The following is an 11,434-nucleotide window of genomic DNA, read 5'->3' on the forward strand; positions in this document are numbered from 1 at the left end:
GGGGTGGGGCCGGGTGTGTGACCGTGCGTCTCCCCGGTTGGGGCTGCGCAGCCCGGAGCTTCCAGGCGACGTCGCGGGAGGCCACGAAGCTGAGCCTGGCCTTCTCGGGGCCGCTGCCCGCCCAGGTGGGTGCCCCCGGGGCCGGGCCGCGTCCCCACCCCGCCGATCCCCACCTGCCCCTTGCCTCCTTCACCCTCCGCCCTCGCCCGACTGCAGGACTGCGAGAAGCTGTGCACCGGCGTGCGGGATGCCGTCCTGGCGGCCGCCGCAGCCTACCACGGGCTGCCCAAGGACCGAGGTGAGGCGGCTGCTCGCACCCTCCTGAAGGAGCCGGGAGGGTGCTCGCGGGGGCAGGCTCGGGCCGTGGGGCAGAAGGGGTCCTGCAGAGCAGGGCCGTGCTTGGTGCGGTGGCCCAGCCTTCAGCCTTTTCCTTCTAAACCTCTCGCAGGAACGACTCTCCGAAAGATGGTGCGTGATGCCACTGCCGAGGTGGTGGAGGGAACGATCCAGCTCACAGACGCAATCCTTAGCACCACTCTGCAGAGGTAACGCTGCCCCGCCCCTGCCCTGCCCCAGCTGGACCTCGCAGCAGGTCGCAGCTGCACCGGAGAGCGGAGGCCTCGTGCGCCGTCACCAGGCGTTCCTAGGAAGGCGGAGTGGAGATGCGCGCAGGGCGGGGTGGGAGCCTGGGGCTGGACGTCTCATGACGGAGGTGGGAGTCTGTGCGGCCAGGTCACTCTCGCAGCCAACTGCCAGGTGCTGTTCCGTCCTCTGTCATGATGGGTCCATGGCCCTGAGGGATTTTCCTTTTCCATTTCAGTTTGTCTCAGGAGCAGCTCATATCAACTGGCGGTGTGTGGGAGGCATGCGAACAGGTGTCTAGCCTGCCACGAGGTAGGCGGTGTCGCTGCAAGTAGCGCAGAGCTCTGCTCGCAGCAGGACTGGCCCTGGTAGCCCCTGAGATGGAGCAGAGCAGGTGACTCCTAGGAGGCTAGCCCCTGCCGCATGAGCCTCTCTGGGCCTGGGAGCTGAGTTACCTGATGCGGTGACGCTGCGGCTCTATGAGTGACTGTAGGGAGGTGGGGGAGTGCGGTGCATGCTGGGGAGACGGCAGGGGTCTGCACAGCCCCAGGCCCGCTCACCTCCCTTTGGCCTCTGCGTGCAGATAATCAGGCAGCCGTCCTGTCAGTTGTAGCCACGTATCTGGATGTGGTCAAGGATGCCCTGAAGGAGATGGAGCAGGTAAGAGGCCCTTACTCCTCTCTACAGACAGCTGTCAGCTTTGGGCTTTGCAGTAGTGCTGCAGTGACAGCAGACAATGAGTTTGCCCTGGGCAAACCAGTCATTTTCTGTGTTTTGGTTTTGACTCGGACCGGATGCTCAGCCCCACACAGGGGCCCCTGTGGCGTGTTCAGGTTCTAGCTTGATACAGGGCTGCTGCAACTCGTGTCCCTGGCTTGTCCCTGAGGGGCTGTTTGCTGGTGGGAAGAGGTGTTCCCACAGGCTCTTGTTTCAGGGGTGTTGGTTGTAGCCCTGCTGGTCTAAGGACATAGTTGGACAAGGTTCTTTGGGTGAATCCAATATCTTTTATTAACTAATAAAATAGTTGGCCTAATAAAAGATATCAGATTTACTAGCAGGCTCTTGGCATTTGGCGTCCTGGATTTGCCTGAGGGAGGAACTGACTTCCATATCAGTCTCCTACACAGAAGCCTTCTCAGCAATGGCCTTGGAAACCTGGGAGCTGGGGGATCCCGAGGGAAGCTTGGGTGTATGCTGGGGATTGCTCATCATGTCTGGGGCAGAAGGTGGGTTCCAGAATCCCGACGTGCCTGTGTCCTCAGGCTCAGGTTGAAGGAGGTGACCCCTATGGGGATGTCATGGAGGATGAGGAGCTGGGTTCTCGAGGCAATAGGGATACCTACTGGTCCGAGGCTGACCGGAAGCTGCTCAACCCCTGCATGGGGCTGATGAAGGCCTCCAAAGCCTGCCTGAAGAAGGTCTTGGGTGCAGTGAAGGCTCATGGCAAAGCAGACACACCGGAACATGTCGCACAGCTGGATGACCTTGCAGACATTGCCAACGAGATCAGCCCCAGGTGAATCCTCCCTTCCCTTTCATTGTGTCTTGCTGGGTGCTGTGTAAGAAGCAGCATCTTCACAAGGGTTGCATTGCCTTCTGAGCTGGTGATGGGAGCCTGGGACCTGTGGGACGGGCTGCAGGAGTCATCCTGGCTGGGCAGGAAAGAGTTCCAAGGAGGCAGCCTGGGGAACCGGAGTGATGCCCTGGCTGCAAGGCAAGGGAGTGTGTGTTCAGGCAGGTTCAGCATGGGTTCTGGCAGCACCAGTTTGCTCTCAGAGGCGATTCAGTAGGTGGCTGGTGTCACCTTGGGCCATGTGCTTGGTGGTGGCACTGCCAGGGGGTCCCCTGCCTGTAGCGACTGCTCTTTCTGTTCTGCCGTAGTGTGGACGAGCTGGCACTGAGCATGTATCCACCCATGAACCAGCTGGCTGTGCGCCTCAATGTAAGTTCTGCTGTTCTTCAGCCTTCGTTTATAGAGGCCCTGGCCTGGCTCCCGTGGAAAGCAGAGCTCATCCAAGGGGGGGCCGGCATCTGTGAGGTCTACAAAGTAACTCCCTTAGCCGAGGAGAGCTGGTTGGTGTGGGGCCCCCTTGGCAACCTGAGGAAAACCGTGTTGGTCCTTGCCTCAAAGGACCATGGCCCATCTGGAGCGGGGGTTGAAAAGCTCTGCTGGTCCTTATCCCAGCTGTACAGCTCAGAGATGTCTGTGTGTGGTGCCTGCGGCAGCTGGACCAAAGCTGTCTGCTGAGAGGAGTACCCTTCTGTGTCAGCAAGGGGATTGATCTGAATGAGCCAGCCGGCACCTAGATCTGATCTGTTCTGCATCTGTATTCTTTATTTTTCTACAGAAAAGTTGATTCTTGTTAGGGTGCTAAGCAGGAGGGTGCAGTCACTTAAGCTGTTCTATAGCTCTGTGTTTGCAAAGCAGATTTCTACTTTCATACGTTAAAATAGTGAACGATGCACTTCTTTCACTAGATCGTTCATTTACTTGTGAGTTGTTTTGGTCTATATACATCTGGGAACAAGTAGATTGGAAAGATGCACAGTAGCATTTAAAATCTTTTAGTGAACTTAAACCAGGGTGTCAAATTCACCTGGCCCCATGGGCCAGACCAGTGGTGCAGGGCCACCCTGTGGGCTGGATCCAGCGCACATCCCATACTGGCTGGAGCCAGCACCACAGTCAGCATGTGGGTCAGCTCGTGAGGGGCAGCACTGGGGGCCAGATGATAGGGTTCTGTCTCGTGGGCTGTATTTTTGACACCCCTGAACTAAACCTACTCTAATTGTGCTGGAGCCTGGATCGAGGTAGCATGCGCCTTCCCCTGAAGCCAGGCAAGTCAGACACAGGCTGGGCTGACTCGGTTGTTTTCCTTTCGGTCTCTCCTTAGGCAGCTAAACTTGCCTCTGTCCTGAAGAAGATGCTAGAAATTGCAAGGTGAGTGTGAATTTTTGGGCCCTCTCAAGAGCAGGGTGTACGGGTGCCTCTCCTGATAGTTGACCATGTCTAGAAAACAGGCAAGTCAGCCCTGGAAGATGGGACTTCTCTGGGCACTTTTGGATTGCAAGTATCCGTCTTTGGAACCACGCCAGTATCACCAAGTAGCGTGGGGGAGTGGGAGAGGTGACAGCTGGGTGGTGGGGCAGAGTTGTGTGTGTGTCTGGGGGGATTCAAAGATGAATCTCTGGTTGTGGAGAAGGTAGGAGGTGCCTCTGTCCAGTCCTGAGGGCTTGCGGGAACTGCACCAGTCACGTGTCATGACGGCTGCGTGGCATGTGATGGTCTGTTGCCTAGGGCTCCCCCTAAGCCATTCCTGATGCTTTCCCTCTCACCTGCAGGGCAAGCCATACGTGCCCCCCATCGGAGGAGGGCTGGGTGCTGTTTCTGACTGGGGCAGTAGATCACAACATGAACAAAATCAAGGACTTCACACAGGGTGAACTCTGATACCTGTGTCCCCACATGCTGTGGTCAGGGTCTCAGGTGGATCTGGCCATTCCCTGCAGCAAAGGGAGTGAGATATGAGAGTGGCGCTTGGAGTGAGGAGCTTTTCCAACTGCGAAGAACTTTGCAAAAGCAAAGGTGGCTCGCTGACGTTCTCTAGCAGCTGCCAAAGCAAAGCTTAGACACGGGACAACGTGGAGTTGTATATGGATGCTGTGAATGGGTCTTGTCCCTGCTTGATGTTCGGGCTAGCCGTGAAGGCAGAAAGAGCAATAAAATATAACTGGGTTCATGCAGTTGCCTCTTGCGTGGAGACGGCTTGGTATGCGGAGGGGAAGGGCCCTGGCATCTTTTGTGGGTTTGTCCTGCCAGCTTTGGCTGGGCCAGCTTGTTCCCAGATGTGAGCAGCAGTGCCACCCACTTCCCTGAGCATACAGTGGAAAATGCTGTTTGCTGGGTCAGCAGCTCCCTGGCCCCATGGGAGCTGAGTGCAGCTCTAAGGGATGCAGCACATTCCCCTTCACATTTCAGGGCAGTGCCTTTGTCCTTAGTAGTTGAGGTGTCCTGGGGATGGGCCTAGAGGTATGGGCTTGCGAATGGGGCGTCATACAGGCCATTGCAGTCACACAGCAGTTCAGTCACTCAGCTCAAATGTGGCTTTATTGGAAAGTGTGAGTGGTAGGGGCTCTTGCCGGCTTGCATTAAGCTGTGGGTTGGGCAGCCACAATGTTGACACTTCTGTAGCCTTTGATGTCCTGGATCTGGGTGCAGCTGAGGTGCACAGTTAGCCTCTTGGTCCCTGCCTGTGTGGGAGTAAAGGGGATGTGCATGTGCAGGCTGCTGCTGGGCTGCACAGTGTCGCACCTGAAAGGCAAGAGGGGAGTTATTCGGATGGTGCAGCTGTTCTGCGAGGCTTGGCATGTCCTGGCAGAGAATTAGGGGGGCTGCTCCAAGGAGGGGGGCGGGACTGTCCTTACTGCTGCACATGGTGGAGAAGTGTCCCTGTGAGCAGGGCTTGGCTCAGCTCCTGCTATCCTGGCAGCTGGAGAGGCAGCTGATGGTGCCGCAGCAGCTTGCACAGCTTCGCTCAGCTGCCTGGAGCCACCTTCTCATGCTGACATGTCTGTCTAGTCCCTGTCCTTGGCCCCTTGCTTCTACCCTTGGACTCCTGCCTCCTCTCACTGGCTGGGGCCTGTGGCTGTGGCTGTTCCACAAACACCACAGCTGGGGTTGTCCTGCAGCTTCTCATTCTCATATTCTCTTTGGTCCAATGGGAGTGGAACCGTGGCATCATCTCTGGCTAGCGGAACCGGAGGCGATGGGGCCCACCCCGGTGGTGCCAGTGATGCCAGCCCCAAGGCTCATTCACTTTTGGGTGCTATGAATGACAGTAGGTGCCACCTCTGCAGCATGGTGGCCTTTACCCTGGTTCGGGCCTATTCCAAAGCTTTGAAAGCGGGCTACTGTGCTTGGCAGGGGCAGGGTGCCCTTACCTGTATGTCCTTTCTCTGTAGATGAGTCCTCTCCCTGTCACTGATAGCACACACTGCTCCAGGGGCTCAGGCAGGGGGTTCTGGAGGCTGATCTCTGCTGTGGTTGGCTGGTACTGCATCACGCTCGGGGGGAGCTGCGGAGTGGAGACAATGAGCTGGGACAGAGAAGTTGCACAAGACGCTTCCATGGGCTCTGGCGCCTGAGATTGCTGCCCCCCTGGACTGGCAAGTCCTCCGTTCGGGCTCCTTTTGCAGCCCCTGCACTTCCCACTGCTCATTGTCTTTCACACTCTTGCAGGCAGGTGAGCAGGGCATGGATGGGGTAGCTGTGCGCAGGTCAGCCCTGTCTGCTCCCTCCCCCGGGCCCATCTTAGGGTAGTGCTGGCGGGAAGAGAGCATGCTCCCAGCGCTGGCGCCTGCTGCAGTAGGCAAGCAATGGCTGCATTAGTTCAAACCTTGATGGCAAGCTGGGGCTTGCAGATGCTGATTTCTTCCTGTGCAAAGTGCACACTCAGGGTGTCCACGTCCTTTAGCAGAGCGCTCAGCATCAGGTGGCCGTCTCCCAGCGCACTCTTGTACTGCAAGTAGGGCACCTGGGCAGCTAGGGTCTTCTCTGGAACAGAGTCACAAAATGCAGGCACGAGTCAGTGATGAGGTCTGTCTGGCCTCAGCCTGGAGTCTGCTGGAAGTTACCAGTCCAGCATGTGCTGGTGCTAAATGTGCTTTTTATCCTTGCCATAGGGCAGGGGCTGGAGCTGTGCTGCTCGCACACATATGGAACCATCCTTACCTTCATTATCTCTAAGAGTGAACTGAAGCTCTTCCTTCCAGAGCTGTGCAATGGGGGTGCCATCGTACTGAAAAGTTTGGCCCCCCAGCACCAGGTAGACGGCTCTCTCCCCACCGCTCCGGTTAGCCACTGTCACGGCTAGCTGGATGTCCTGTCCCAGCAGCACGGAGCTCTTGGACTGGATGCAGACGAAGAGCAGAAGAGCCAGGTCTTCGGCAGGAAGAAGGGTGCTAGGATCTGTCTCTCTGCTCCTGGCTCCCTCCAGTTTGCTTGTCTTCTTGTGGACTCTCTCAAGCACCTCTCTTGCCTGAGGAGACCCTGCCACATTACAAAAACACCATTTTCTGCTCAGTGGGGTCACTGGGCAAGTGTAGTACATGTCTCCCAGACCAGTGGACACCACTGTCTCTGTCTCCTTGCAACAGGAGGCTACTGAATCCTCGAGGGCAGGTGGGCAGCCCATCAAGACCCTGTTGCAGGTCCCTTAGGCAGGAGATGGCTGCCAAGGTCCCCCAACCCCAGCCCTACCTTCGGGAAACTTGTAGAGGTGCGTGAGGTCCTGGCAGCGATCGCAGCTCATCGCCTTGGTGCTGATGCTGTTGCCCAAGTAGCGGCCGCCGCTGGCTGCCCGCTGGAACCTGCGATCGGGCCGCTGCACCCAGACATGGTGCTCTGCATTCAGGGCCGCAAAGAGGGGCGCAATGTCGGGGTCTAGCTCCAGGATGCCGTCCCTAATGGCACGCACCGGGGCTGGCCCACAGCTGGATGGGCCTGTGGGGAGGAGCGTGCAGGTTCGCTGTGGGCAGGGGAGGGGGCCGGCAGCTGCCCTTTTTTTCCACTGCCCCTGAGCCTCTTTGGGGTCTTACCTCCGCTCTTCTCCTGGGGGGTGGCGTCCAAAACCTGCCACCCGTCGTAGCCTGGGGACAGGTCTGGCCGCGCCATCCAGCACTCGTTCCAGGTATGGAAGCTCCTGCAGGAGATGAGGGCACCCGCTTGCACTGGGGGGCTGCACTGAGGCTCAGGGTCCCCCCCGGCCACGCCATTGCCCCTTCCTGCTGCATCACCCCAGGGGTTGGGGAGTGGGGGGCAGGCTGGATTCACCCCTGGGCCTAGGTCTGGGGCACTGGCGCCTTGGGGCAGGGCTCTGGGCTGACCCAGCGCTGCTGCCCCTGCACCCTCGAGCGTGAGCTGGGCTTCCTCACCAGATGCTGGCCTTGCCATTGTACGCAACCTTGTCCCCATTCTCGCTGTAGTACTCGTCCACGCTTAGCTGGCCACCCGTGTCGTGGGCCCACGTGAAGCTGGTGACGACACGGGTGGGAATTCCCAGGCACCGCAGCACTGTGCAGAGAGAAGAGGAAGAGCCGTGAGGGGCAAGTCACCTGCCCTCCCCTCTGGCCGAGGAGCGGGTTCCTCTGGGCGGGCACCCTGTCGGCAAGCAGCATCGTTCCTTCGGAAAAGGCGGGGGAGGATCTGTGCCCCCCCTCCCTGCCACAGCCGGGACTCTGGGCATCACGGGCCGAGCCCGGGTGGATACAGACCAGGGGTGCGTGGCTGCGGACCCGGTTGCTGAGGCGCTGCATGGCCGTTCGCAGGAGGCTGAGAGAAGGGCCTGAGCTGGTTTAGGAGCCGGGGATAGCGCAGAGGTGCTGCTGGGGCCTGCTCTAGCCGCAAGCCAGTGGCTCTCGGACTGACAGCAGCTGCGGTACCTGAGCACGCGACGGCCGCAAACACCCAGCACTGCCCGTACTGCACGGGCTGGCACTGTTCTGCTGCCCACTGCCGGAGGATGGGGGCGCTGCCCAGCCACTGGGTGGGGGGTGTCCCGTCACGGCGTTCAGCAGTCCAGCCTCTGGTCAGGACCCTTCTGAGCTCGTTGCAGTTCAGCTTCCCGGGAAAAGGAGATGGGAGAGTTGAGCAGTGACCACCGCTTGGCGCCCGGCGCGGTGGCTTGCCCGGCTGCTGCTGCTACTGTCCTCTTTGCGCAGCGCTGGGGTGGGAGCTGTGAAGGGGAGCTGGCAGCTCCTGGCAGGCTGTGGTGCCGGCGCTTGTGGCGTGGGATGCTGCCTGCCCCAGCAGCACGGGTGGTGTGGGGGCCCCGGGGCAAAGGAGGGCCAGGGGCAGGGCAGGAAATGGGGTGGGTGGGCGGACGTGCTTCTTGGCTTGTGCTATGGCAGCAAATTGGGCACGCACAGATTCTGGGCCTTCCCCCATCTCTGGGTCTCGCCCACGAGGGAAGCGTGACCCACCCCACCCCACCCCGCTCTCCTTACCATGGCCCCAACCAGGCGACAGACATGCACGGGGTCACCGCGCTTGGCGCGGTCCGTGTCCTGCTGCCAACGTGCGCCCACGTCCAGCAGCTTGAAGCAGATGTCAACAATGTCCTCCTCAAACTGAAACAAGAGCAGGACCCCTCGTGGGGAGGCACGTGGACCCACTGCCAGGCTGCTTGGCCCGGCCCCCCCACTGATGGGTCAGAGCCCGTACTCCAAGAACGGCATGTAGGGGTCTTTGTCTTTCCTACAGGCTGCACAGAGCTGCCAGGGGCTGGGGGCAGAGATCTCCCCGTCCCATGTGCTATGTGGGAGACCCCCGTCCTCTGTCTGGGGGCCGAGCCCAGAGTCTGGCTCACCTGACTGAAGTCCCAGGGCTGCACCTGGATCGTGCTCTCCGTGCCCCAGTAGATGCTGCCGTCCTGGTTCAGGACACACTCCTGCCGCTGCGCCTCGTTGGTCAGGAAGACGCTGTCATCTAGGACAAAAAATGTGGGAGGAGGTGCTCACCACCCCCAAGTGAGGAGGAGCGAAGGTCTAGCAGCCGGCAATGGGAGTGGGTCAGAGCAGTGCCACCAGTGCTGGCAGGGCAGGAGATGGTTGCTTGCAGGTCTTGTCCCTGCTTGCAGGACCTGCCTGTCCTGGCTTTAGCACCAGCTGGCACCTGTCCCTGCCACTTGGGTTTGTGTCTGGAGGAAGGGCCTCTGGCATCTCCCTTATACCCCAGGCAGCTGACTGATAAGGCTGAGCTAAAGGAAACGCTATGGCTCTGCCAAACTCTTGGCAGGGGCGCTCAGAGCTGCTGTTGTGACATGGCTGGCCCAGCGTGGCCCTCTGGCTGCCCACCTACCTCGGCACCAGGGGTTGAAGAGCAGCATGAAGGTCCCCAGCGGGTGCTCGGTGGCTCGCCGCGTGCCGCGGATGCGCAGCAGCAGGGTGTAGTGGCCGACAGCGGCGCTGGCTGGGCTGGTCACGGAGAGGCTCCAGGAGAGCGAGTCGCGCTCCATGATGGCCGCGCTCCACCCGCTGCGGTCTCCCAGGCTGGAGACGGGAAACTGCACGAGGGTGCCATCCGCTTTGCACGGCCGGGGCCCTGCAGCCGGAGACACAGCGGGTCAGGTGCAGGCCAGGCCAGGCCCGTCTGTTCCCAGCACTGATCAGGACCCTGACGGTGCAGGGGGCGCAGAGTTGGGCCCTGGCCCCCCAGTGGTGCCTCCCACTGCTGTCACCCATGGCCCGGCCCAGCTGCCATTGCCCTCCTTGTGCACGCGTCTGGCCGCAGCGGCTCCTGTGCTCCCTGGGGCCCTGCCCTCCCCTTCCCCCCCACGGGGTTGCTAATGCTGGGTGCTGTCGCCCACATTGATTGATTTTGAGACAAGGGCATGGCCGGGCTGGACCAGGCCCAAGGTCCAGGGGCTGTGCCACCTCCTGGCTCTGACAGTGGTGAGGAACGTAGGCAGATAAGGGGTGATCTGCCCCACAAGGGTTGGGGCTGCTGCCTGCAGCTGGGCGGATTGGCTGCAAAAGCCCCCGGCGGCACAGGCCCTGGGGTCTCTGCGCCAGTTCCCAGGTGCCTGAGGCAAGCGTCTGGGCAAGGCAGCCAGTCTTGATTGAAAGGTGGTAAGTGCTGAGCATTCAACCGTCCTGGCCCATGGTGTCTGCTGGGTGTTACCTGTCTGCACGACCAGGGAGACCCTCTTCAGCTGCTGCAGGTAGTTGTGAACCTCTGCTGCAAAGTGCAGAGCGATGGAAAACGGCTGCCCCCGGCGCACCACCAGCTGCTCGGTGCTGATCGCTGCGGTGCAGTGGGCACCATTGTTCGCTGGCACCTGCAGGTCACACTTGGCGATGTGCAGGGCTGCAAAGCAAGAGGAGGTGCAGGGAAGTCAGGGCAGCAGGTGCTGGGAGCTGCCTCCTTTGGGGGTTCCCTGCAGCTCCTGCCCTCTGAGTCTCTGACGCTACTGATGTCTCCGACCTCCCCAATGCCAGGGCAGGACAGTCCAGTGACCAGGGACTGCCTGAGCCACGCTGCCCAGCGCCATGCCATTGAGGTAGGCGTGGGGAGAAGGCAGCAGCCCCTCTCTCTGGCTGCAGTCCTGGAGCAAGCCCGTCTTGCCCTGTTCCTGAGGCTGTTGCAAGCCCCCTTGAGCTGTGCGCTCCTGGGTGTGGTTTGAGGACCCAAAGAGTTGCTGTTGCGTCCACCTCTCAGCTTCTGTGCCTCTTGCACCTGTTCGTGCTTGCTGGCGATGCTTCGACCCGCAGCAGCTCTGGGGGCTTTTGTCCCCCTGCATTTGCTGGCCCCTAAGGACACTCGTGTCCTGGCCTGTGCCCTCGCAGGGCTGGCCCTGCCCTCCCCGCTCATGGCAGAGCTGAGTGTGTCCCAGAAGCCTCGCAAGCGATTGGTCCTCCACTGCCGAGGCCTTGCCTTGCTCACCTTGGCCCATGTTTGATCCCCTGACTCTGCCTGCGGGAGCGCCCGAGCTGCCTCCCTGGATGTCGCCCCGTCTCCCTGTTCTTGCTGGGAATGACAGGGCTTGTCTGCAGACCTGGTTATGCTGTCTGTTTGCAGTGAGTCTTTTGGGGTGGGGCAGGACTTGTCTCCTCTCATGGCCCCTTATCCTGCCAGCTGGCTGTGCAGAAGCCAGAGGGATTCCTTTATCTATCAGCCCATGCGTGTGTGTCTGTGGGGTGGAGGGGGTGCAGGGGCAGCCTGTTTGGAGGAGCTGCGCAGCAGGGGAGGGAGAACATGGGAGTTTGCCTGAGGCTCTATTTACACCACTCGAGCATTTTACAGCAGTTGGAAAACTGACCAAGGGGCTTCTCAGGATATTAGTCCTTGCAGTCA

General features: G+C 60.2%; 2 protein-coding genes across 2 annotated transcripts in view; one reads left to right on the top strand and one right to left on the bottom strand.

Annotated features, from left to right (window-relative positions):
- The window catches only part of CCNDBP1 (cyclin D1 binding protein 1), a 4,535-nt gene extending 211 nt beyond the window's left edge, over window positions 1–4,324 (top strand). The window contains exons 2-10 of the mRNA XM_019539550.1: window positions 52–125; window positions 217–298; window positions 449–545; window positions 821–894; window positions 1,166–1,242; window positions 1,845–2,098; window positions 2,464–2,524; window positions 3,477–3,523; window positions 3,925–4,324. Of these exons, the coding sequence (XP_019395095.1) occupies window positions 52–125; window positions 217–298; window positions 449–545; window positions 821–894; window positions 1,166–1,242; window positions 1,845–2,098; window positions 2,464–2,524; window positions 3,477–3,523; window positions 3,925–4,033 (875 nt within the window). The 3' untranslated portion in view covers window positions 4,034–4,324. The remainder of the gene's footprint in view (window positions 1–51; window positions 126–216; window positions 299–448; window positions 546–820; window positions 895–1,165; window positions 1,243–1,844; window positions 2,099–2,463; window positions 2,525–3,476; window positions 3,524–3,924) is intronic.
- Window positions 4,325–4,663: 339 nt separating this feature from the next.
- EPB42 (erythrocyte membrane protein band 4.2) lies at window positions 4,664–11,134 on the bottom strand. The gene is made up of 13 exons (XM_019539553.1): window positions 11,024–11,134; window positions 10,262–10,447; window positions 9,440–9,682; window positions 8,949–9,067; window positions 8,587–8,709; window positions 8,023–8,200; window positions 7,516–7,654; window positions 7,180–7,283; window positions 6,842–7,084; window positions 6,314–6,631; window positions 5,979–6,136; window positions 5,524–5,657; window positions 4,664–4,894 (listed from the first exon to the last, which is right to left on the bottom strand). The coding sequence occupies exons 1-13, from the start codon at window positions 11,031–11,033 to the stop codon at window positions 4,732–4,734; spliced, it is 2,118 nt and encodes a 705-aa protein (XP_019395098.1). The 5' UTR covers window positions 11,034–11,134; the 3' UTR covers window positions 4,664–4,731.
- Between the last annotated feature and the right edge of the window lie 300 nt (window positions 11,135–11,434).

The sequence above is a fragment of the Crocodylus porosus genome, unplaced genomic scaffold (genome assembly GCF_001723895.1).
Source record: "Crocodylus porosus isolate Cpor-Errol unplaced genomic scaffold, CroPor_comp1, whole genome shotgun sequence".
Lineage (NCBI taxonomy): Eukaryota > Metazoa > Chordata > Crocodylia > Crocodylidae > Crocodylus > Crocodylus porosus.